The sequence below is a fragment of the Tribolium castaneum genome, chromosome 1 (genome assembly GCF_031307605.1).
Source record: "Tribolium castaneum strain GA2 chromosome 1, icTriCast1.1, whole genome shotgun sequence".
Classification (NCBI taxonomy): domain Eukaryota; kingdom Metazoa; phylum Arthropoda; class Insecta; order Coleoptera; family Tenebrionidae; genus Tribolium; species Tribolium castaneum.
The window spans coordinates 36,797,561-36,820,703 of record NC_087394.1 but is presented as its reverse complement, the minus strand read 5'-3'; the positions used below and the strand labels follow the sequence as shown (position 1 = coordinate 36,820,703).

The following is a 23,143-nucleotide window of genomic DNA, read 5'->3' as shown; positions in this document are numbered from 1 at the left end:
GACAACCGTGAAGATAATTTTGTATAAGGCAGACTATGATTTTTTTGTTTTTTCTTAAATGCACTCGCGAAATGAGGGTCAAATATTGCACGATTTTTTTTTTCAGCTTCGGAGTCGAAGGAGGTTGCGAAAACCGAGCCGGTGCAAGACATTGTTCCTCAAGTGTTGATATCTCATTACTTTTTAATGACGGATTCTTCGTTTTCCTCAAATATAGACAACGAGATGTCGTACCATTGCGCCTATTCACTGCCGGCAATCGCACTAACGTTAGAAAATAAAAATTGGCCACTTTTAAAACGTACCATCGAATTATTGGCTAGTGATATGCATTACAAAGTACGAAGAACTGTAGCGAGTAGTTTACACGAATTAGCGTTTATTTTGGGTCAAGACATCGCATCGGAACATTTAACACCAATTTTCGAAGGCTTTATCAAGGATTTGGACGAAGTCCGAATAGGAATTTTGCGAAATTTGGCCTACTTTTTAAAGATTATTAAACCGGCCAAAAGATTGGCGTGCTTGCCTCGGCTACAGGAGTTTTTAAAAACGGAAACTGAATGGAATTGGCGATTCCGTCACGAGTTGGCTAAGCAGCTCCTGTCTATTGTTACACTCTTCAAACCAGTGGATTCGGCCAAACATATTGGGGTTATTGGGGAAGTTTTGCTATTTGATGTTTCCGCCGTGCGCCAAATTGCGATTTCTTTGGTAGTTATTTTTTAGTTTTAATAGTGGCAGTGTTTAATTTTAAATTACAGATCACCGAATTGTTGAGGCACATTTCATCAAAGCCCGATCTCAGCTCACTTTACCTAGTCAGATTAGTGGAGAAATTTGCTCATTCGAAAAAATGGAAGAGGAGACAAACGTTTGCCCTCCTGTGTTACAAACTTTTATCGGCCAAAGCCTTGCCTGCGGAAAAATTTGCAACCGAAATTATGCCTCATTTGTTGGACTTGAGTTGGGATCCAGTGGCTAATGTGAGATTAGTTGTGGCAAAAACAATCGCACAACATGTTATTCCCAACGGTGAGTGCTTCGAGTGTTGCGTTTTTGTGTGATTTATTTTTTTGGTTTCAGAGTATTTTGCGGATCCCAGTAATCAACATTTCGATAGTTTAGGAACTGTAATAAGGAGGCTCCAAGCCGATAAGGATCGTGATGTGCGTCAGTATGCGGAAATCAGTGATAAATTTGAATCGGTCTCACCTACACTTAGTTTGGATTACATTGACTAAATAAATTACAGTAAAGTTGTTTTGTTTTTATTCTTGGGTTTATGAACTTTGTTGTAATTTTAATTAAATCTTGTGAGCTATATACATTGTAATATTTATCTATAAGTTGTAATATAAGTAAAAACAATAAATTTAAACAATTGTCCTACGTAAAGGTTTTTTCCTACTTACACTTTACCTGACGTAGTTATAGATAATGCGCAAGTGCAGAAAGTTTGAGGTTATGTAATTCCTAACAATTTGATTTATTAGTTGATTCGGTTTAAAATGATGAAAGGTTCAATAATTACGTTAATTCTCACCTCCCTTTGTGCCGTAAGTGCCCTCCCAAGTGTTAATCAAGCCCTAAAAATAACTTTCAGACAAAATGCCTTTCCGAATTCACTACAGAAGACTGTTGGGCCCTCGGCTTCAACAAGGCAAATTTGTTGTGTTCGTCATGTGAGCAGCTCTCTAAATTCAATCTGGACGTGATAAAGTACGCATTTCGTCCCAAATTATCGTTTTTTTTTAATTAGTTTCTTAGGGACCATTGCAAGGAGTGTTGCCACCAGGACGAGTCAGCCACCGTGGAAAAGAAATACGCAAAGGCGGTTCTAGAGGTTTGTACTTGCAAATTTGGGGCGTATCCGCAGATTCAGGCGTTTATTAAAAGTTCCCGGCCTTTGCAATTTCCTAACCTACAAATTAAATACGTAAGGGGGCTTGACCCCATCATTAAATTGTACGACAAGGATGGGACGTTGCAAGAGACCGTTGCTATTGAAAAGTGGAACACTGATTCAGTTGAGGAGTTCTTGAAAACTCACTTACAACAAGACGATGATGATTATTTAAGAACAAATATGATTTAGCTATAATAAAAAACGAGTGATTTGGAATTGTTTATTGCTCATTCGTCACCAGTGAGACAACATCGTCATTTATCACAACATTCGGTAATTTCTTCAATTTTTTGTTGTACTTCTTGACTGTCTTTTCGGTGTGTTCGCACCCTGTTTCCTTCACATATGCGTTGAGAACCTTCTTTTGCAACTTCTTACACGAAATACTGCCTTTTACACTCAGAATTCTTAAAATTGTTCCCTTGAAACTAAATACATCATCCTCACTAGTTTTATTATCTTCGACTTCTTCCCCTGTCTTTATCTTCTTGTTAACGGGCGCTTCGCCACAATCGCCGTTCAATTTATGTTTAGTTCCATTCTCTTGTTGGTTATTTTTACTTTGTTCGTTTTTGTGTTTCTCAATCAAGCCCCAGGCAGCTTCAATGTCGTCAAAATTGACTCTACCTCCGGTGGAGCTTTTCAAAAAATTCTGAAACACTTCTTGTAATTTTTTTATACAATTTTGCCCCCAAAAACCCACAATAAACTTGACTTTTTTCCTTGGAACATTCGTGTAGTTTGAAATTGTCTTAAATAAATTTCTCAGAGACGGTTTCATACTAGTTTCCGTGTCCACAATGGACTTGATCATGTCGGTCCACGATTCCTGTTTCACTTCCCCTTTTTTAACAATCCCACCAGGAATTGAGCCCTTAGCTGCGTACCTTTCCTCCTCTGTGATACATTTAGTGTGAACTGCATATTCTTCATTCCTAATAATTTAAACGTAAATTTGATGCTACAAGGGCGCGAATACGTACTTAAAATCCTTAAAACAATCAACACAAGTCAGTGACTTCGGCCTCCGGCACTGAAAACTGTAGTGTTTCTCAACACGTGGTTTTTGGAGACTCTCGCCACAGTGATTGCACGTGAAAACCACCATTATTATCAAATTAAACAACAATTTGCAACAATTTCGTGACTACGACTTCACCCCCAATTGAATAATTAACTCGAAACGAAAAAAAATTCGTTTTGAAAGTGGGGCTGCCTGACACTAGTAACATTTATTTAGGGAGTTCGGTGTGGGCACTGTTGGTTGCATTGCGTTTTGACAAGTCCAAGTGCGTGGATGTATATTTTGCTATGATTAGTTTTAATTTGAATTAAAATGACTTATCTAAAATCTTGGGAAGAATTCGAAAAAGCTGCCGAGAAATTGTACCTTCAGGCACCGTCAAAAGCGCGCTACACGATGAAATACGTGCATTCAAAAAATGTGTTAATTTTAAAAATGACAGATGATGTGGTGGTAAGGCATTAAAAGGCTGTTTGTGGACTGTTCCCAGCGTTTATTTTCAGTGTTTACAATTCAAAACGGAGATTGCCCAAGATGTGCGAAAAATAGACAAATTTATCAACAATTTAATGCGACATATGGCATCAAAAGAACACTAACATAACCTCAAACGTCAATGCAATCGCATTTGTGAGTGGGTCTTATTTGAATAAAAAGCATTCAGTTTGTATAAGTTTCATTTACAGTGTAAGCACGATACATTTAAATAAAAATTTTCCTAAATACACGTCTCAAATTTACAAATCATAATAAATAGTTTTTACATGTAACAGATATAAAACAACGATAAAATATTATGTATCAATAACATATTCACAAGCTAAAATATCGTCCAAGTTGTTTTTTTTATAAACGTTACTAATCTAAAACCGCTAATGTTTAGTATTTCAATTAATGTTAAATATCATTTTGCTTAATTAACTTGTGGACACTTGCCACACAATCAAGTGACTTTTTTCCCCTTTGGATTCGCCCTGAGCTGCTTCAAGATCACCGGTTTCAGTATCAATAACGCTATCCTCCATCTCATCACCTAAAAACCGCAACAACTCAAAAAATCCCCCCCGAAAAAAACAAAAAATAAACAAAACGTACCCCACAGGATTCCCAGGAATATCAGGCAAAACCTGCCAAACGAGCAGATGCGAGTCTCCATCTCTCGGTTCATTTTCGTCCTCTGCAAATGTCTCTCTGTTAGTAACCTCCTCCAACACTTAATATTCCTAGGAATCCGTTTTAGCCCCCTTTTTATACTCACCGACGCGGAAATCGATGTAACCTTCGCCCCCCGACATCACCAGCATTGCCGACGGCTGCTTGGGGGGCAACCCGATCGAAGTCGCAGAAGTCGACAGTGCCTCTGAAGGCGTCGAAGCCGCGCTCATTCCTTTACATTTATTTTAGTTTTTTCAATTTCAATAAAAAAAATTTACCTCCGTTTCCGGGGACGGCGACAAAAAATTTCACGTTATCTCTATGGCCGTGGAAGCTGAGTTGAGCGTGGGCCATGGTACAAAAAGGGATAAAGCTTCCGGGAACGGGAGCAACACGTACTCCCGCTCCGGGAAGACTGGTTGATCCCCGGGGAACTATGCTTCCGGTGTTTGCCCCGTTCTCGCTCAATGGAACGGAAATTATGACACCGTTGCTTGTGCCAATCCAGAGGCGGTTTGACGATATCAAAAGACACGTTATGCGCACGAAGGAAAAGCCCAGCTTTCCAGTACCTAACACGTTATTTGTTTATTTCGAAAAATTTATCAATTTTATTCAGGGTGTCTCAGCTAAGACTTTTAAGCCTGATATCTCATACATTTGTCAACGGATTTTTATGAAATTTAAAATAACAATCCGTTGACAAATAATTGAGATATTAAACTCGAAAGTCTTGTATAAATTGTCTAAATTTTCTCATTTTTTTTCTGAAATATTTAAAAAACTCACCCAACATCTTGCTGACGTACGGCTCAATATCCACATCCTGCAAATGCTGGTAGGTATGAGCATGGTACAGTCTTAAAGTCGAATCTAAACGAATCGAAACCCAAACACCTTCACCCAACCACGCAATTTGTCGCACCTATTGTATAAAAAAATTATCATTTAATTAAATATAAATGTGATTAAAAATTACGGGACTTTCACGTCGAGGATGCGCTTCCAGCGAATGAATTATTCCCAATTCTTGTGGTTCAAGCACGTGAATTTTATTCCTATATCCGCACCAGACTTTATCTCCAACAACAGCCAAACAACGAACGGACTGATGTGGTAAACCCACTTGTACCAAATGGTAACGGGACAAGTCCCATTCTCCATCATCGTTTCGTGCGAAAATTGCCAAAGTACCACAAGCCAAAGCACAAACGACACGGCCATTTATATGTCTGCAAAAAATTGCCATTCTCTTCATTCCGCTCAAACTTTGATAATTATCATTTATCGGAATACAAAGAAAAAAACGGTGTTTTTTGGCCGAGATAAAGAAGGTTAGTTAGTTACGTGATCACTTCAGTCTTTTGTGTGTTTTCGGACGGTAAACGTCGTTTAATTTATCAATAATTTATCGTGGTGCCTCAACAAGACTTCACACAAACGGTAGGAATTTTTGCGTGTTTTAAATAGAGTTAAGTCCGGTTGTAACGAACTAAATGTGACGCAATTTTCCGTTTATAACAAACTTTTCACCGAGTTTTGAGGAATATGTTGGTTGATAATAATGATAAAGCAGCAAGAGAAGTGTTAACTAACCCTTCACTTCAGCGTTTAAAAATTCGTCAAAGATCGCAATATCATTAGGTTTACGTCATTTAAATACTTTTTTTCAAAGTTAACATGATTAATAGAGTGACATTTGAGAAAATACAATTTTAAAATTTTTGTTAGTCCCAAAGTTATTATCACTACCCAAATTAAAAAATTACAATTTATAAAAAAAATTGATTACTAGAAAATTATTAGAAAAAGATTTGTGAGGATCTGTTTAGGTCGATGATTTTCAAAAGAAAAAAATTCCTATTATTTATTTGAATTTTTCAAGTTAAATTACTTACACAATACTTATCACTGCATCTTTAAGTTTGACGGAATGCAGACACTGATTCCAATTGGCCACCGATGAGTGAACATAAACCATTCCATTTTCCGCTCCTAGCCACATTGTTGCCAAAACACTCGACATTATTTCCTGATTGCTCGTTTTATTCTTATCACTTTCACCCACATTTTCATCAGTTTCATCCTCAACAGGTTGTTCCTCAATTTTCTCTTCATCCACCGTTGATTTTGCATTATTATATTTGTCTTTTTTATTAACCACAGAAGTATCGTTTTCAACAAACGTAACTTTCCCAATCTGTAACCAAAAAAACAAATAGAAAAGTTCACACTTTTGCAACACTGTGACTCACCAAAGCCGCCTCTTCCAACTCTTCGTGATTTTTATCATTCGTTTTGTTTGTATTATTTTCCCCTTCGTCTTCTTTATTTTCTACGACGTTATCACTGCTGTCTTTTGCATTCTCACTAACGTTAATTTTGGTATACGTTTTATTATAATCGTTTGGACTAGCACCAGGTACACTAGCAATGCATAAAACATGGTTTGCACAAACCCCAAAACTATTCAAAATCTCCGCTGGATTATTCGCATCGATTACGGTTACTAAACTAGCAGCATGTGTGTATGTACAAATCCACACAAGTGACGATAATTTTGTCTCGAGAAGTGCCCCTTCACGACCTGCATTCAGCTCCTGATCCAGAGTCTCTAGCTCGGTGTGGGGCTGCTCCAGGCGGGGCTCTTCCGAGTAGAAGACACTGCCCCCCACCTTAAAAAACATTATTTAATCATTTAAATTCTTTCGCTGGATTTTAGCTCATATTTTTTTTTTAATTATTTACCATAAGCCCCCCATCTTTGGTGTAACCCCCCATGAGATTAACACCCGCTGCACACCAAATCTTCATCCCGGGCGTAGTTTCAGCCAATGGCCTACAATAAACCGGGACCGGGACCGGAACCCCGGAACTACTTTGTGTTCCTTTCGTTCCCGGACCAACTTTTCCGGGCAAACTCCAACCATACGCTTGCAATCTTCCATCCTCTTTTCGCACATGCGCTCTCACTTGTCGGTACTGTTCTCGTCTCTCAACAGCCCTCCTCAAAGCCAACTTTTCCGAACCTACAATTTTTTTCAAATAATTTTTTTTTCCTCGACCTTGATTGTGAGGTACTTACTATTTGTATCTACTGTCACTTGCACTACAACAGGCTGTATTTACATAAAGAAAAAGAGAGAGAGAGAAAATAAAAATAAAACACGAAAGGAAATTATTAAAATGTATTTGTAACAAACGTAACAATTATTGTGGTAACAAATTGAGTAAGACTAGATTAGTTACCGTAACTTTGGATTAATAAATGGATAAAAAATAATTGAACATTCCGTGTTTCATTACAGTCGGGGGTTAAAAAAAAATCATGCACTCCAACGCACCACCAAAAGCAGACAGGTCTACCAACCCAAATTTCGATTTTTGCTCAGATCTACTCTAGTAGTAACATATCACAGATTGACAGCAGGTACAAATAGTAAGAAAATAATCACACTTCCGTACCCAATTCAGTTTCGACAAAGTCATGACCGGGTCGAGGCAGGGCTCTAACACCTGGCGCTATTTGATTGGTCGCCGTCTGGTAACGTAGATGTGGACCAACCAATGGTCTTTGCGGCCGCTCCGAACCACTAAACAAATTACTAAAGAACCTCCAAATGCTCTGTTTGCTCTTTTTGTCAAAGGCGGTGTCGTTACGGGACGCTCGAATCATCTCCGTCCAACGGACGGCTTCTTGCAACTCCATGAAGCGCTCCTAATTTATTTTTTAGTGAAAAAAATTACCAAAATCAAGACAAGTTTTTATAATCAACTGCCAAGTTATTATCAAGTTGGCATTGCCATAAAGTATTTTTTTCGAATTGAACTTCAATTTAACATTTTGTTAAAATTTTGAAAAAACAGTGAAATTTAAAAGAGAATTTGAAAAATGTAGAATAAGTGCTAAGGAAAGAATTTTGAATATAGTCTACAAAATAATTCTAAAGAACAATTTAGGACGACTCTGAAGACGCAATTATAAAAAATAATATAAAGAATCCAGATTTCAGGTTTAGAAACAGCTTAAGAAAAGGCTCAAAGTAGAACCTTAAGAAAAATCTAAAGAATTCATCAGAAACAATGTTACATGTTAAAATTTTGAAAAAAATTAAACACTTGGTAACAATGAAATGACTGCAATGGTATAAAAAATGTCAAAACCAGACAGTTGATTATAAAAAAAAAAACTAAAACTCACTTTGTATTGGTTGCGCTCCATGAGAACACGTGCCATTTCCACTCTCGTGAAACGCTTCCTTTGAGCCATTGGCACATCAGATTCATCATCGGCACCGTCTTGTTTCGCTTCATTTGCTTCCTTAACTTTTCGCAATTCTTCTTCGAGATCACTGATTCTTTCACGGAGTTTCGTTCGTGAGACATTTAACGAGAGGATTTCTTCGCGAAGCATTTCAATTTCGCCGGTTAATTCGTCAACTTTTACGATAAGGTCGTCTTTTACCACATTAAGGGCGTTTCTAATATGTCACACACATGGCAAGTTTGTTTTTTTTTGGAAAAATTGAAATACTTACTTGGTGGCTAGTAGCTCGTTGTTTTCCATTATCAAATTTTCGACTTCTTTGCCCATTCCTTTCGAGAAAATTTCATTACGTTAATTTACATCAAACAACGTATTTGGGAAATCAATGTAATTAAATGAAATTAGCTTACCGTAAAAATTATCGTTGACTGGCCATAGGAAAGTTAATGAAACAAAAAAGTGTTAGTATATGGTAAAGCAATACAAAAATGATAAAAATCATGCAAATAAGCCGAGTAAAATGAAACTATTAATCAGTGCTGAAAGTGTGATTCAAAAAGTCAACTTTTGGTCCCTAATTATTTTTTCAAAGCATTTCTGAAACTGAAAATTACGAAATTTAGATCAACATTGGTGTAAATCAAGAGGTGAATTCGGAATTTCCAGCAAAAATTAAGAGAAATAGTTAATTTTCGTTACATTTTATGTAGAAATTTCAAAATTTCTGTGGAATTTTTTGACACTTTGACCAGAATAGAGTTTTGAAATTGACGAAAATGTAGATAAGCATTTTCAGAGCTTGATTTATATGCGATATTGAAATGAACCTTGACCGAAACCTCGAAAATTCAAGATAAAAATGAGTCCTGATTATTTGGTGCTTCGATAAAAAAATATGCTTATTACCCGAAATTATTAGACTTGTTTCTATTAATTATACTAGCGTGAAGCTTTCAAATTTTAAATATAAATATTAATTTTTTTGAAAGATTTTCATTGTCCTGAAAAATGTGGAACACAATTTGGGCAAATTTTGTTTTTGTTTTTTGTAAATTTTTTGGTAATACACCGAATTCAGTTTTACAAGAAGTTTTTTTTTATATTATTGCTCTAGAAAAAAACAAAAACTCTAAAAAAGCAAAAAACGTATGTCTCGGTTAACATTACAAAACAATGACAAATGACAGCTGTCAGTGTCAGGCCAAAAATTCACACGTTCAATTGAGCTTGCAGAGAAAATTCTTAAACGCCTACATACAATTATGATGATTTTCAATATGATTTTTATCAAAAACTCCTAAATGCAAAAATAAGACAACATTTAAACAGTTGACAGAAAACCAAATCAACTTATCACGCAACCTACGTTCATGCTAGAAAGAGAAAACCACAGCAAACCACGACCAGAAATATTCGTATCCGAAATTGAATATATTAGTTTATGAATACATTAAAAGATTTTGTTCTACAATCGAGTAAATTGAGGAAACAGACAAAATAAACGTTTCATAATACATCCGCTGATAGTGACTTAACTATTTTTTTCGGTTTTTTACACTTTGTTCAACAGGAAAATTTTACGTAATCGCAAATTGAAAGGCGACAAACTAATTCATAAGAAGACAGACGATTCTCTCCTACAAAATTTAAATAGCTTGAAATTAATCTTTTATCAATAAAGTGTCCGAAAACTGTTAACTCACATTTTGTTTTTACTTTTTAACGTAATAATTGTGTTTCTGTAGCAGTTATTTATTTGGCATAAATTATTATGATTTTCTTGTCAAAAAATGAGGTGCGAGCCAAAAGTAGTGAAAAAATTTCATGCTTTTTCCCAGTCACTCTGTATATGCTTACCTGATGAAGCGTATTCACCTGGATGGACCCAACCTCCGGTTATGTCACCATCATCATCGCCATCCACATCCTATCATAAAATAATAAAAAAAACAGATATTACAACACACAACAAGATAATAATAATAAAAAAACATAGTTAATCTTTTGTTATTTCTTGTAAATATTTGCATAAAAGCTTTGATATTTTACCCAAGGTGAGATAAATCAACAAACATTAAAATCTCTCAAACGCCCGATAATTCACGCTCTTTGACCCCATCATGTGCACTGACCCTTAGCAAAAGACAATCAACCAACCTGAAAACTCAACTCTTGATACAACGTGTTCCCACTCCTTTGTTCCTTCTTCAACCTCCCCGTATTATTGTTAGTTGTCGGTTGACCTGGGGGACTCACCGGCGATGTTATCACACTTTTATTTTCCAAATTGAGCGAATCAGTCTCTTGCCCCCTTTCCACCATCTTCTTGTCCAAATTATCCAACTCGCTGTGCAAACTCGGCGACGAATGCGTACTACTAATCGGCGACGACGGAACACTGTCCACCACCTCGGCATTCTCCAAGGAGGTGAACCCGAAGGAGATGGGCCCCGAACTGCGCCCTATATTAATCCGATTCGAGTTCAAACGGCCGGCTTCGGCCCGCTCATTGGCCAGCTGTTGTCCAGAAAGCAGCAACTTCGTCCGCTCCATGTAGTCCATGTGTGTTTTGAACAACTCGGTGTAGCGTTCGTGCAACTTGGCGTATTCCTTCTTCAACTCCCCTTCACGCTCCTCCAAACGTCCCGCATGCTCCATCGAGTTCTTGTGCTTCAGCTCCAGCATCCTGACGATGCTTTCCAGCGCTTCGAGCCGTGCGGCCAACTCCTTGCGCTCCCCTTCGGCGGCGTCTTCAAACTCTAGGAGTTTCTGCTCGGCGGCTTTGCGCGCCCCCTTCTCGCGCTCGTACTGCGTGACCAACTGCTCGTTGTCTTCGCGGAGCAGCTCCAGCTCCACGTCGTGCTCCTAACCAAACTCTCGGTTTAAATTCACTAAAATTGAGTCAAGTACCTGGTTCTGTTGATACGCCGCGTCCAAACACTCCAGCACGTTCACCAGCAGGGGCATGAGGGTCTTGACGACGTCTTCGTCGTAGCGTGCGATCATTCGTTCGAACTCCTGGTAGATGCTACCAGCCAACGATTGCACCTTCTCCGACATCACCACATGGGAGTCCTCGTGCGTCCCGTAGATGGTCTCGGGTCCAAGACCACCGCCGGAGTCAGCCAAATCCATTATTTAACCAACTATTCAACCTACTTTTGCCCAATCAAGAATAGCACATTGTCACTTGAGGGAACATTGTGTTGTGATGATTTTACAACGTGGGGCACATTCTGGGGGCACTGGTGATGGAAAAGTGTGCGATTTTTTGTTACACCCACTGTTTATGATGACAAAAATCGGGCTGGAGGAACAACTGTCATTTTTGCCACTGCTTTGTTGCCAAATCATATTTTGCGCAGTAACTAGGGTTTGGTGACAAAATGAAAATCCCCACAACAAATTCAATCATATTTATTAAAAATAATTGCACTTATTTACACAAATCACAAATAAAATGCATCAGTTCGCGACGGCTGTGGCTCGCTTCAAGTGTTTCTTCAATCCTTTGCTTCCTTTTTCCGCCTTGGATGAGCAATCTTTATCTCGCTTGAAATGGCCTTTGATTTTTTTCAACAAAGTGGTTTTCTTCTCTTTTTTCTGTTCCGAACACGATTCTAAATTGTCGGCACTTGTACTGGGATTGAGCGGTGGTTCGCTTATAGCCTCTGTGCTTTTCAAATCACCTACACTACTGCTAAATTTTACGCCGTGATTTAACGGTCTGAGACCGATAGGGTCCCTCTGATGTAAAGCGGACCTCAACACTTGACCATTGTCGGATTGGGACCTGCAATTACACTCGCATTGAATTAATTGAACTCTAATCGAAGTGGTCTATGACTGAAATTAAGTTGCCAACACTGAACTTAAGTCGTTTGAGTATTTCCCCGAACATTCTGTTCAATAATTATGTAGTAAATGGTAAATTGAATCCAGAAATCGCCGAAATGATTAGAAAATGGGTTTATTTTTTACTTTTTCGAACATTCAACACAAAAATATGCAAAAAATTGCAGGAAATCAACCCAAAAATCAAATATTTAGTGTGTTAGTGAAAAAACAGCCTTACCTTAAAAACAGACGATAGCAAATGTTACCAACTTAATTTCAGTCAAAGTCTACTTGATCAAAAATTTTATTCAAAGTAACAAAAATCAAGTAGGCAATACCTGTTAACTTTGAATTTTTCCGCACTGACCACTCTGATCGAATCACGTAACTTATCCCACACATTGAAAGCAGCCATTCGTTGAAAATCCAAAGTGAAGAGACACTTCATATGTGGCGGATTCGTTGTTAGATTTTTATAAATGCAAGGAATAATTTTCCTTTGACTTTCTGTGTAAAAACAACAATTAAACATAAAAAATGCATGTTTTTAACTGTTGTTACCAATTCCATAAGCGTGTGCAAAACTTAAATAATACTCATTGGCTGAGCTTTTAAAAAACGAATCTGAAAGAATAACAACCAAACGGTTACACCGATGTGTTATTAATTTAATCATTTTGTCCATTTCTAAGCCACCTCCGACCAAATCGCGGTCTTTAACGCAGAACTTCATTCCATATTCCTTCTCCATTCTGTCCAACAATTCTATGGCAAATTCAATATCATCATGGTCGTACAATAAAAACGCATCGTAAATTTCCAAATCCCGGCCTTCATTAATCCTTATCACGTCATCTGTTGTAATAATGTATTTATCAGCTTCGGAATAGAGAGGCTTGAGTTCATAGCCTTGTGGATTGGCTTTGTACAATTTAATGTCCTCATCTACAAAACAACAAAATTCGCACAAATTAATCGAAATCATAGTGAAATTAATTTACCGATCAAATCCAAGACATCGTCCGCAACATCAAACCGGTCCATCTCTTCTAAAAATAACAACAATTGTTGTACAGTACAACGTTGGGGGTCTTTTTCATACCACAACTGTAACACTTTATCTGTGGGGTTTGAATCGTTGACAAGACTCGCCTCATAATTGGGGCTAATCTGGCACAGGCCAGCCAAACCTCTCCAATACCTAAGCCCCCCAATCAACAAACTGTAACTATACTAAAACTGTACTCACCGGAGCACCCCATTAGGGCCTGGCATGAACATCTGGGGGTTCAACAGGTCGCATAACAGTGCCTTGGTTTTGGGCCTCAAGACTGTTATGGGGACTTCCCGCGATTCGCCCGCAGCCTCCATTCTACACTAACTACTAAAATATCCAATTTTGAGTTTTTGTCAAGGACTTACTAACACTTTTTGCTTACAAAATCATCTTTTAGGGCGATGAAAATAAATGGGCATCTTAATTGATTGACAGTTGACGTAATTGACATAACGAACGTTGCCAATTTTATGACGTGACCTTGGATTGGGGCAAAAATAACTCAATCTTACCGAAATTGATGGTTTTGAGGCTGTTTTCACACCAGCTGGTTTAATTAAAGGGAATACCATTGCTAAGAGTTGAGATTTTGGTGTTTGCACTATTACGTGATAGTGATATGCAGGCAACCAATTATACGTCAATACGAGACAGATTTTTTTTATGATTTTATTTGAACTTTTTTCTATTCAACATGTTTTGTTGAAGCATTCTAGTAATATAATTAAGGGAGAGGTCAATTTCAACCGCACCACCAATCAAATTAGCAACTATCAGAGCAATTAAATTGACTTGGTAACGTTGGGTAGGTAAATGATCAGAAACAGAGGGGAGTGTTACAGGCCCTGTGGCGCAACGGATAACGCGTCTGACTACGGATCAGAAGATTCCAGGTTCGAATCCTGGCAGGGTCGTCACATTTTTTATATTTAAGCGTAAGCTTTAAGTTGTTAGTTTCCTAGAGTTGTGTTAGTTTTTACGGTAGTAGTCATTTAGCCAAATCTTCAAATTTAAATTTTATTAACAAACTCAACAAAAAATATATATTGTTTTGTTCTTTGTAGTGAATCTAGTGAGCCAAGGCCTCAAGTTCGAGAAGAAAAAACTAATATTTATTTTGTTAAAATTTTTAATTTTTGAATACCGAGATGATCAAACACATTTATGTCTACCGATACAATTAATAATTACTATAGCCTCTGAAACCACGACCTCTTGGAAATCCGCCCCTGCCTCTGAAACCCCCTCTTCCCCCAAATCCATGGCCCCCATCAAAACCCCCTCGAAAACCACCCCGATTATCTCCAAAGCCCCCTCGAGACCCCCCTCTGAAAAACTTTGGTGGTGGTCCTTGAAAACCCAAAGAGTGCCCCCTTGGTGGACGCCTCGATTGTTGCATTTGGGGTCTAGCCCTCTCGATTTGGTAACTCCCAGCGTGCAACTTGCACAGCTCTTTAATTGTTGCAACAAACTGCAAAAAGCCAAATATAGCGCTCGAAAAATTTAAGTCTAGATATTTTTATGAATTACTTTGAGATCTCCTGGTGACATTTCGAGTATTTGTTCCGGTTCTTGCGACGCCCGAACAACTAAACTTTCCAGGGCCGGCCTTAGGGCCACAATAAGGGCCGCCACTTCTGGGTCCATATTCAAATTAATCCAATTATCAAGTCGCACAACACCATCAACCTAAACAAAATCAAATCAACTCACACTTGCAATTCAATTGTTTAGTTTGAATTACCCAATCAATTTTTCTCGAACCAAACAATAACAAATGAATCGGCGTCACCATACTCATTTGTTTACACGAAACGGCCCTTGTCCGTATTTTCTCCCCAAAAACAAAAAATGGATACGGGAACGTTTGTTCAAAGTTACTGCAATTGACTGATGTTTTATGTATCAAGGCGGCCTTGCTCTCGGTTGTCAAAACTTTTCGTTTCTCTTTGTGATAACAAACATTTGGATAAAGACCATAACACATTAATGCCATCACAACGTCCAATTTCGGATCAGGGCCAACTGTATCCATAGGAATCGGTGATAAAGTCTCTTCGGGGAAACCCACCGAATTGAGAATTTGTTGCAATTGGTGTTTGGCCTCCCACGTGACACGCATTGTCGGCATACTTATGCCTTTGTATTCGCAGAAACGTTGCTCGGCTTCTTCGCCACCAGCACGTGCTTGATCCCACAACTACAAATAATATTTCATTAAAACATTAAAAAATACTGTATGTACCTCAAAAGCTGTCAACATGGCGACGTGATCAGAGCACCTATCCCCAGCCAGAGCCTTCTGGTGGTGGCTTAAACGTCTCTGGCCCATATCAAGTGTGAAAATTTCGGGAAATGTGGACGAATTAGCAGCCATTGTGGCCAAGGGACCACCACACATAAAAATGCAACCCAGAACCATCATTTTCCCCAATCGTGGTTCAATCGGAAGTTTGGCAATGATGCGACCAAGTGGTGTCAGCTCATCGTTACTGTCCAAACATTTCATCTCACGTAACAAAACCTTAAAAAACAATAATTAAAAAATTAAAACTACAGAAATAATTTACCTCTGCTTCAATGACGGCATCTAGTGGCGGTGGCTCGATCGCCTTGCTCAAAAAATGCCCAATCGAGCCCAACTTTAACAACTTAATACTCAGTGCCAATTCATGCAGCGGTGTTCGGAACATTTCCGGTGTCATATGTTCGTCCAGTTTATCAAAGCGTGCCTTCGAACACAAATGGAAACAAAACCCCGGTCTGACTCTCCCTGCACGTCCTTTCCTCTGCTCGAGATTAGTCCTTGAGGCCCAAACAGTCGCATAACTCGTCATATTATTATGCGAAGTGAACAATTTAATCTTGGCCTTGCAACTATCAATCACAAACACTACATCATTAATTGTGATGGAAGTTTCGGCAATATTTGTTGCCAGAATAACTTTGGTGACATGAGGGGGCACCGGCTCAAAGACACGTCTTTGATCCTCTCGTGGAATCTGCGAATGCAACGGCAGCACCCTATAGGCAGCCCCTCCAAACACTGGATGCTGTTGCAAGTGGCGCATCATTGCAAAAATCAGGTTCCAACCGGGGAGAAAAACTAGAACAGCTCCCGGAATTTCTTGCGATTTGATGTATTTGAGCAAGGCTTCCATCAATTCGAAGCTCACTTCGCGTTCGCTCATTCGAGCCATTGCATTTCTGGTTTGAGTACTGAATTTTGGGTCGATTATTTTGTTCATGTTTTCATCGCCGTCGTCTCCAATGGTTGTTTCGTCATCGTCGCCTCCACCACCACCGCCTCCTCCAGCCTTACGTTTGCGTGTTTCTGTAGGTGGCACAAAACCGGTGAGTTCGACACAGTCCTCCAGGAAGTACTGCTGGACGGGATAAGTTCGGCCGGCGATTTCAACAACTGGACAATTGTTGAAATATTTCGAAAATAAACTCGTGTCAATTGTTGCCGACATTAGAATTACGCGCAAGTCTGGGTAGGTGTGGATCATGTCGCGTAAAACCACCTGAAATTATCCCAATTTTTTCTAAACTCACAAAAAAACATAAATTTTTGTGCAAAGATAGTTTAAATAATAATAATAACAATAACTTATTCCTATCAATTCATACAGATATAGTAATAAAACTGATACCAAAGACGTCAGTATTATACACAGAAATAAAAATAACATAAGAATAATTTAAAGTCCAGTTATAATAATTTTTCGGCTACTTTATTAAAAAATTTTGCGAAATAATTACGTTTCAACCATAACTTAATCTAATTTTCGATTTAATTTTGTAATTTTTCCGCAATTTTAGCTGAAGCTTTCAAAAAACCCCAAGCATTGAGTTTAATTTCCCAGACAGTTGTCACAAAAAAACTCGTGATAACGCATCAAACGAACAAATAATTATCATGGTTATTACCATAATAAAGTCACTATTGACGTCCCTTTCGTGTATTTCGTCGACAATCACATGACTGACGCCTCTGAGCCCATTTTCCAACTTCTTCAAAAGCACGCCAACCGTACAAAACATAATGGAACCATAAGGTCGGGGAAGAACCGATTCAAACCGAACCGAATACCCAACCGATTGTCCCAATGCTTCGCAACGTTCATTGGCCACTCGTTCCGAAACGGAAACAGCCGAAATTCTCCGAGGCTGTGTTATACAAATATTGCACCAGGCACCTTGACCCGACATAATATAATCCTCGAGAATGTACTGACACACTTGTGTAGTCTTACCTACAACACCATATATACAAAGATACAGGGCGTTCCATGTTATTAGTTACATACCGCATCCGGTATTTCCCTTAATTATGATAACGGGATTATCGTTAATTGCGGCCATAATTTGCCCCTTCATTGAATACACTGGCAAACCTTGTCTCTCACTAATGATAGCTTTCAAATCAACGTCATGATTCAATTTTTGTTTGGTTTCTTCGGCCAAATGTTCGCTCAACTCGTCCAAGTTGGCGTTGGCAAGGGGGCCCTCATCAATGTTGCACCCAGTCCAAGGATTCCAATTTTGTTGAGGAGGCGACCATGGGACAACTCCTGCAGCTATCGGTTTGGAGGCTTGAAAGTCGTCCAAAATGTGATTGCTCAAAAGTGAAACCGGTTGGCTTTCGCTTTCCGGTTTAACCTCAACCGGAGTGATATTCAAAGTGTCGAGGCAATCTTTGATTTGTTTTTGTAAATCTGGGGAGATTTTTACATCGAAAGGTTTCATTTCACTGCCGGTTTTCTCTTTTTTAAGTGTTCCGGAAAATGCTTCAATTACACCGAGATGGAACAGTTGGCGAATGATGGAAAGAGCGCAACTTTTACTAGCGGTTTGCTTATTTGAACCGGAATCACGACCGGTTATTGTACGTCCGAGTTGCTTGACGTAGAAGCTCATTTCGGCCACAAAAGTCCTAAGAAATGGGAGCATTACAGTTGAGAAATAGGGGATTAAAAGTATACTTACAAGTGTATAATGCAGAGTTTTTATATTGTACCTTGGAGGAAAAACAGAACCAAGAACAGTAAAATATTTGAGTTGTTCCCACGGTAGCTGCAGTGGAAAATTATTATTTAAGAAACTACTGCAAGAAGTAAAACAGAAGTTTCATAAATAAAAAAATGACCTCAAAGTTACTAATTTTTTAATCAAACCAGTAACTCTATTATCAAAATGCCATTCAATTGGTTAAATAAAACATAAACGCATTCACAACTTCCTTCTTTCCAGAAAGAAAATCGTGAATTTTTTGGTAAATAAACGAAATAAATTATTCTATCCACTGTACTTAGTTCTGCTTTTCCACCTCTACTATTTTTTCTCTGCAGAAAAAAATAAAAAAGATAGAAAAATTTTAATTTCTTCAATCTTTCATTTTTTTCTAAAAATTTTCAAACCATAAATAGTCAAACAATAACAATAATCCTTCTGGCAGAAATGTTGGTTTTTTCAAAGCCAGAAAAAAAAATCGTGAATGGATAAAATAATAATGAAAATAAATTATTCTATCCACTGTTCTTGGCTTTGCTTATCTGTCTTTACTCCTTACATTTTTTTATTATTTCTTCTATTGGTGCCTCATTCTCTATTGCAGATTTAATTAAAAAAAAAAAAAAACAACATTTTTTCCTTCTTTTCGTTTTTTTTTCTATTTTTGGTATTTTTTATTATGTATATTTATTTTATTATTACGGTTCTTTCTTTATTTTTTATTCTCGTTCTCTTATACAAAAAATATTTAAAATAAACAGTGCAGGGGAAATGTTAAATTTCCAAGGCCAGAAGAAAAACGTGAGTAAACAATAAACAAAATAAATTATTCTGTCACTGTTCTTGGTTATGCTCTATTATTTTATTATTTTTCAGTTTTTCTACTGTGCCTATTTTTCTCTCTCTCCTCCCCCCACACAAACTTCCATCTACTCACTCTCTCAATACCAACCTGGAATGGTCTGGCCCCACTTGCGTATACTTATAATCCGCGTGTATTTTATTGCTTTGCATAAACTGATGCAGCTTTGACTTTGCATTCTCCACAGTCCAATTGCCATGAATCTGAGCATTCACATCCAAATCCTCTGCATCCTCCACACTCTTCTGTTCCTGCGCCCTGTTCATGTAATGCCAATCGTCGTGATCGCGCCCCAGAGGCCTGTAGGCCTCCCCAAACGACGAGGGCCCCATTCCCTGTCGAAACACCGAAGGGGCGGGCCCCCGATTCATCGGAACGGTGTTTGGACCTGGAGGCGCATCCTGGAAGTCGGGCACGTCGGCGGGGTTAACAATGCCTTCCCGGACGAGGTAACTGACGAAATCGCGGGCGGCGTTGCTTTGGGCGTCCTTTTTGTTGGTGGAATTGCCAGCCCCCACGTAACTGTAGCCATCGATGCGGACTTCGCAGAGGAATCTCTGGCGGTGTTTGGGGCCTTTGGGGAAATTAGTAAAGGGTGAAAAGGGGCTGCGGCTTACCGGTTGGCCGGACTTCAAACTGGGGCTGCTCTTTCTTGGTCTTCTGGCAGAACTGGTGCAAGAATGATTTTATATCGGACATCCTATTGAAATTTCGTATTTTTTAATCGAAGAAAATGCCGGTAAAAAATACGACCTTGGAAAAGTTTTGACATTTAACCACAGAATAGAGTCCGCGAAATGACAGATCGTCCACGGTGGTAGGAGTGCGCAGAGACGAAAACTCGTCTCGGACGAGTCCAATCTTTAAATTAGGGGTGTTGGCAGAAAACAGTGGCGTGGCGTGTACTTACATGTGTAGGGAATTCGTCTTAAAGTTTAACATTTCAATATTACCAGTTATAGTAAAGATACCAGTAGAAACATTTTTTGCAATAAACGCGTTTTTACTCTTTACTCATTGTGTATTTTTATTTATTCGACCTCTCTGCTTTGTATTTCTAGGAAATCAACGTGTATTAGCATTAGATATGATTTTTACTATTTCATCTTGCAATTATTGAATAGAGGAAATTTTAACTACTACAAATTATGAATCTCAAACCCTTCTTGATCATAGAATAGTTTTTTGCTACGCCACTGCTCAATCTCCTCACTCGATGAAGTACGCATTGGCTCCGCCTATCGTGGTCGTTTACAGAGTTTCCGAGCTCTACCACTAATTTTCGCACTAAAATTTCACATTGCCAGTTTCTGTTTAAATATAAACATGCATTTTTATTTTTCCATTAACTGCATGCGAAACTTTTATAATTTTAGACGTTTATAGACAAATACATTTGTCATAATTAACTTTTCTAGATCAATACTGTTCTATTTTGAATAATTCTGTGTATGAATGTTTCTAAATTTGACGGATTTGGACAGTGAATGTTTCTGGTTATGACTTGTTTTAGACGTGTGATGACGTCACATCCGAGGTTAGGTGTGCGGCGCAGGCGGCGAGGGCGGTTCAGTCGACAGCGAGCAGTGGCACGGGTCAGATCGGGAGCGGAAGCGGGAGGCGAAGCGAGGTGAGTCGGTTTATTTAAATTATTGTGTATTGTGCGGTTTCGTTCAATTTATTCAGTTTGTTACTTGCCGTTGTCGCGAACGGACGTGTGTTCAAGCAAATCTAAATTTTCCGGTTTAAATTTTCAATTCGGTGGCTAGTGATCGCGTTTGAGTGACACATTTTAAATACAGTAAATAAAATTATTATCAAACACTCAAATAATTTATTGCCACGTAATAATTTTGTCTTTAATTTCAATGAATGAAAGTGGCTTGCTCAAAATTTAATGCAAATAAACATTTTTTTGGTTTCATTTTTATTATTATTTTTTTTAATGCTACAAACGGTAGCCAACGAGGAAGCGATATGAAGGTAGGTGTATTTTATTGCTGTGTCGTATTTATTTATTTCACAAACCAATAATTTCATAAAACTTAATTGCAATTAAAATCTTTAAATGCGGTGTTGAAAGTGACATTTTGAGTGACGCATTTTAGATACAGAAACTATAAATAAAATAAAACACTCAAATAATTTATTGCCACGTAATTTTGTCTTTAATTTCAATGAATGAAAGTGGCTGCTCAAAATTTAATGCAAATAAACATTTTTTTGGTTTCATTTTTATTATTATTTTTTTTAATGCTACAAACGGTAGCCAACGAGGAAGCGATATGAAGGTAGGTGTATTTTATTGCTGTGTCGTATTTATTTATTTCACAAACCAATAATTTCATAAAACTTAATTGCAATTAAAATCTTTAAATGCGGTGTTGAAAGTGACATTTTGAGTGACGCATTTTAGATACAGAAACTATAAATAAAATAAAACACTCAAATAATTTATTGCCACGTAATTTTGTCTTTAATTTCAATGAATGAAAGTGGCTGCTCAAAATTTAATGCAAATAAACATTTTTTTGGTTTCATTTTTATTATTATTTTTTTTAATGCTACAAACGGTAGCCAACGAGGAAGCGATATGAAGGTAGGTGTATTTTATTGCTGTGTCGTATTTATTTATTTCACAAACCAATAATTTCATAAAACTTAATTGCAATTAAAATCTTTAAATGCGGTGTTGAAAGTGACATTTTGAGTGACACATTTTAAATACAGTAACTATAAATAAAATAAAACACTCAAATAATTAATTGCCACGTAATAATTTTGTCTTTAATTTCAATGAATGAAAGTGGCTTGCTCAAAATTTAATGCAAATAAACATTTTTTTGGTTTCATTTTTATTATTATTTTTTTTAATGCTACAAACGGTAGCCAACGAGGAAGCGATATGAAGGTAGGTGTATTTTATTGCTGTGTCGTATTTATTTATTTCACAAACCAATAATTTCATAAAACTTAATTGCAATTAAAATCTTTAAATGCGGTGTTGAAAGTGACATTTTGAGTGACGCATTTTAGATACAGAAACTATAAATAAAATAAAACACTCAAATAATTTATTGCCACGTAATTTTGTCTTTAATTTCAATGAATGAAAGTGGCTGCTCAAAATTTAATGCAAATAAACATTTTTTTGGTTTCATTTTTATTATTATTTTTTTTAATGCTACAAACGGTAGCCAACGAGGAAGCGATATGAAGGTAGGTGTATTTTATTGCTGTGTCGTATTTATTTATTTCACAAACCAATAATTTCATAAAACTTAAATGCAATTAAAATCTTTAAATGCGGTGTTGAAAGTGACATTTTGAGTGACGCATTTTAGATACAGAAACTATAAATAAAATAAAACACTCAAATAATTTATTGCCACGTAATTTTGTCTTTAATTTCAATGAATGAAAGTGGCTTGCTCAAAATTTAATGCAAATAAACATTTTTTTGGTTTCATTTTTATTATTATTTTTTTTAATGCTACAAACGGTAGCCAACGAGGAAGCGATATGAAGGTAGGTGTATTTTATTGCTGTGTCGTATTTATTTATTTCACAAACCAATAATTTCATAAAACTTAATTGCAATTAAAATCTTTAAATGCGGTGTTGAAAGTGATATTTTGAGTGACACATTTTAAATACAGTAACTATAAATAAAATAAAACACTCAAATAATTAATTGCCACGTAATAATTTTGTCTTTAATTTCAATGAATGAAAGTGGCTGCTCAAAATTTAATGCAAATAAACATTTTTTTGGTTTCATTTTTATTATTATTTTTTTTAATGCTACAAACGGTAGCCAACGAGGAAGCGATATGAAGGTAGGTGTATTTTATTGCTGTGTCGTATTTATTTATTTCACAAACCAATAATTTCATAAAACTTAAATGCAATTAAAATCTTTAAATGCGGTGTTGAAAGTGACATTTTGAGTGACGCATTTTAGATACAGAAACTATAAATAAAATAAAACACTCAAATAATTTATTGCCACGTAA

At 37.3% G+C, this 23,143-nt stretch overlaps 7 protein-coding genes and 1 non-coding gene across 20 annotated transcripts in view; 4 read left to right on the top strand and 4 right to left on the bottom strand.

Annotated features, from left to right (window-relative positions):
- The window catches only part of LOC662075 (serine/threonine-protein phosphatase 4 regulatory subunit 1), a 33,119-nt gene extending 31,560 nt beyond the window's left edge, over positions 1 to 1,559 (top strand). For all 6 annotated transcript variants that reach the window (XM_064359181.1, XM_008192335.3, XM_015977512.2 and 3 more), the window contains 3 exons: positions 107 to 714; positions 765 to 1,035; positions 1,087 to 1,559. In XM_064359181.1, the coding sequence (XP_064215251.1) occupies positions 107 to 714; positions 765 to 1,035; positions 1,087 to 1,244 (1,037 nt within the window). In that variant the 3' untranslated portion in view covers positions 1,245 to 1,559. The remainder of the gene's footprint in view (positions 1 to 106; positions 715 to 764; positions 1,036 to 1,086) is intronic.
- Positions 1,421 to 2,125, top strand: LOC662110 (uncharacterized protein). The gene is made up of 3 exons (XM_968228.4): positions 1,421 to 1,559; positions 1,607 to 1,722; positions 1,771 to 2,125. The coding sequence occupies exons 1-3, from the start codon at positions 1,512 to 1,514 to the stop codon at positions 2,096 to 2,098; spliced, it is 492 nt and encodes a 163-aa protein (XP_973321.1). The 5' UTR covers positions 1,421 to 1,511; the 3' UTR covers positions 2,099 to 2,125.
- LOC662145 (uncharacterized protein) lies at positions 2,116 to 3,026 on the bottom strand. The gene is made up of 3 exons (XM_968262.4): positions 2,893 to 3,026; positions 2,613 to 2,844; positions 2,116 to 2,561 (listed from the first exon to the last, which is right to left on the bottom strand). Exons 1-3 carry the CDS (start codon positions 3,015 to 3,017, stop codon positions 2,130 to 2,132), a joined length of 789 nt encoding a protein of 262 aa, XP_973355.1. The 5' UTR covers positions 3,018 to 3,026; the 3' UTR covers positions 2,116 to 2,129.
- A 219-nt stretch (positions 3,027 to 3,245) lies between these two features.
- On the top strand, positions 3,246 to 3,660 carry Srp9 (Signal recognition particle 9). The gene is made up of 2 exons (XM_008192337.3): positions 3,246 to 3,386; positions 3,437 to 3,660. The coding sequence occupies exons 1-2, from the start codon at positions 3,246 to 3,248 to the stop codon at positions 3,530 to 3,532; spliced, it is 237 nt and encodes a 78-aa protein (XP_008190559.1). The 3' UTR covers positions 3,533 to 3,660.
- Positions 3,593 to 11,688, bottom strand: syd (sunday driver). 3 transcript variants are annotated; one of them, XM_008192340.3, is made up of 16 exons: positions 11,266 to 11,688; positions 10,513 to 11,220; positions 10,213 to 10,282; positions 8,766 to 8,783; positions 8,627 to 8,684; positions 8,290 to 8,569; positions 7,554 to 7,806; positions 6,837 to 7,117; positions 6,344 to 6,763; positions 5,987 to 6,288; positions 5,068 to 5,320; positions 4,878 to 5,013; positions 4,367 to 4,660; positions 4,192 to 4,320; positions 4,029 to 4,110; positions 3,593 to 3,966 (listed from the first exon to the last, which is right to left on the bottom strand). In XM_008192340.3, the coding sequence occupies exons 1-16, from the start codon at positions 11,488 to 11,490 to the stop codon at positions 3,963 to 3,965; spliced, it is 3,513 nt and encodes a 1,170-aa protein (XP_008190562.1). In that variant the 5' UTR covers positions 11,491 to 11,688; the 3' UTR covers positions 3,593 to 3,962. The 3 variants fall into 3 exon arrangements, with proteins under 3 accessions (XP_008190562.1, XP_008190560.1, XP_008190561.1); XM_008192338.3 differs by lacking the exon at positions 4,029 to 4,110 and having other exon boundaries at positions 11,266 to 11,687; XM_008192339.3 differs by lacking the exons at positions 4,029 to 4,110; positions 8,766 to 8,783 and having other exon boundaries at positions 11,266 to 11,687.
- Positions 11,689 to 11,756: 68 nt separating this feature from the next.
- Myd88 lies at positions 11,757 to 13,829 on the bottom strand. Of its 5 annotated transcripts, none has more exons than XM_064359188.1 (7): positions 13,632 to 13,829; positions 13,442 to 13,576; positions 13,295 to 13,393; positions 13,194 to 13,241; positions 12,754 to 13,137; positions 12,531 to 12,699; positions 11,757 to 12,148 (listed from the first exon to the last, which is right to left on the bottom strand). In XM_064359188.1, the coding sequence occupies exons 2-7, from the start codon at positions 13,452 to 13,454 to the stop codon at positions 11,821 to 11,823; spliced, it is 1,041 nt and encodes a 346-aa protein (XP_064215258.1). In that variant the 5' UTR covers positions 13,455 to 13,576; positions 13,632 to 13,829; the 3' UTR covers positions 11,757 to 11,820. The 5 variants fall into 5 exon arrangements, with proteins under 5 accessions (XP_064215258.1, XP_064215259.1, XP_008190565.1 ...); XM_064359189.1 differs by having other exon boundaries at positions 13,194 to 13,238; XM_008192343.3 differs by having other exon boundaries at positions 13,442 to 13,573.
- A 261-nt stretch (positions 13,830 to 14,090) lies between these two features.
- On the top strand, positions 14,091 to 14,163 carry TRNAR-ACG (transfer RNA arginine (anticodon ACG)). The gene has a single exon. It is a non-coding gene; the product is annotated as a tRNA-Arg (tRNA).
- An 89-nt stretch (positions 14,164 to 14,252) lies between these two features.
- Positions 14,253 to 20,423, bottom strand: mle (maleless). Of its 2 annotated transcripts, XM_015977510.2 has the most exons (10): positions 19,881 to 20,423; positions 19,745 to 19,827; positions 19,218 to 19,701; positions 17,563 to 18,188; positions 17,183 to 17,508; positions 15,820 to 16,776; positions 15,495 to 15,773; positions 14,994 to 15,449; positions 14,780 to 14,938; positions 14,253 to 14,720 (listed from the first exon to the last, which is right to left on the bottom strand). In XM_015977510.2, the coding sequence occupies exons 2-10, from the start codon at positions 19,824 to 19,826 to the stop codon at positions 14,430 to 14,432; spliced, it is 3,660 nt and encodes a 1,219-aa protein (XP_015832996.1). In that variant the 5' UTR covers position 19,827; positions 19,881 to 20,423; the 3' UTR covers positions 14,253 to 14,429. The 2 variants fall into 2 exon arrangements, with proteins under 2 accessions (XP_015832996.1, XP_008190568.1); XM_008192346.3 differs by lacking the exons at positions 19,218 to 19,701; positions 19,745 to 19,827; positions 19,881 to 20,423 and adding an exon at positions 18,242 to 18,328.
- Between the last annotated feature and the right edge of the window lie 2,720 nt (positions 20,424 to 23,143).

Excerpts from the sequence above, each read along its gene's own strand:
- LOC662110 (XM_968228.4), top strand. The coding sequence starts at position 1,512 with ATGATGAAAGGTTCAATAATTACGTTAATTCTCACCTCCCTTTGTGCC. Across the intron at positions 1,560-1,606 it reads TTCTCACCTCCCTTTGTGCC|ACAAAATGCCTTTCCGAATT; the intron begins GTAAGTGCCCTC and ends AATAACTTTCAG. Across the intron at positions 1,723-1,770 it reads TTCAATCTGGACGTGATAAA|GGACCATTGCAAGGAGTGTT; the intron begins GTACGCATTTCG and ends TTAGTTTCTTAG.
- LOC662145 (XM_968262.4), bottom strand. The coding sequence starts at position 3,017 with ATGGTGGTTTTCACGTGCAATCACTGTGGCGAGAGTCTCCAAAAACCA. Across the intron at positions 2,845-2,892 it reads GATTGTTTTAAGGATTTTAA|GAATGAAGAATATGCAGTTC; the intron begins GTACGTATTCGC and ends TTAAATTATTAG. Across the intron at positions 2,562-2,612 it reads GGAAAAAAGTCAAGTTTATT|AATTTTTTGAAAAGCTCCAC; the intron begins GTGGGTTTTTGG and ends GAAGTGTTTCAG.
- Srp9 (XM_008192337.3), top strand. The coding sequence starts at position 3,246 with ATGACTTATCTAAAATCTTGGGAAGAATTCGAAAAAGCTGCCGAGAAA. Across the intron at positions 3,387-3,436 it reads AAATGACAGATGATGTGGTG|TGTTTACAATTCAAAACGGA; the intron begins GTAAGGCATTAA and ends GTTTATTTTCAG.
- syd (XM_008192338.3), bottom strand. The coding sequence starts at position 11,490 with ATGGATTTGGCTGACTCCGGCGGTGGTCTTGGACCCGAGACCATCTAC. Across the intron at positions 11,221-11,265 it reads CGGCGTATCAACAGAACCAG|GAGCACGACGTGGAGCTGGA; the intron begins GTACTTGACTCA and ends GAGTTTGGTTAG. Across the intron at positions 6,289-6,343 it reads AGTTGGAAGAGGCGGCTTTG|ATTGGGAAAGTTACGTTTGT; the intron begins GTGAGTCACAGT and ends TTTTGGTTACAG.
- Myd88 (XM_008192341.3), bottom strand. The coding sequence starts at position 13,563 with ATGGAGGCTGCGGGCGAATCGCGGGAAGTCCCCATAACAGTCTTGAGG. Across the intron at positions 13,138-13,193 it reads CGATGTCTTGGATTTGATCG|ATGAGGACATTAAATTGTAC; the intron begins GTAAATTAATTT and ends GTTGTTTTGTAG. Across the intron at positions 12,149-12,530 it reads GAAAAATTCAAAGTTAACAG|GTCCCAATCCGACAATGGTC; the intron begins GTATTGCCTACT and ends GTGTAATTGCAG.
- mle (XM_015977510.2), bottom strand. The coding sequence starts at position 19,826 with ATGTCCGATATAAAATCATTCTTGCACCAGTTCTGCCAGAAGACCAAG. Across the intron at positions 19,702-19,744 it reads GTTTGAAGTCCGGCCAACCG|GCCCCAAACACCGCCAGAGA; the intron begins GTAAGCCGCAGC and ends ATTTCCCCAAAG. Across the intron at positions 18,189-19,217 it reads GTGGGGCCAGACCATTCCAG|GACTTTTGTGGCCGAAATGA; the intron begins GTTGGTATTGAG and ends CCCATTTCTTAG.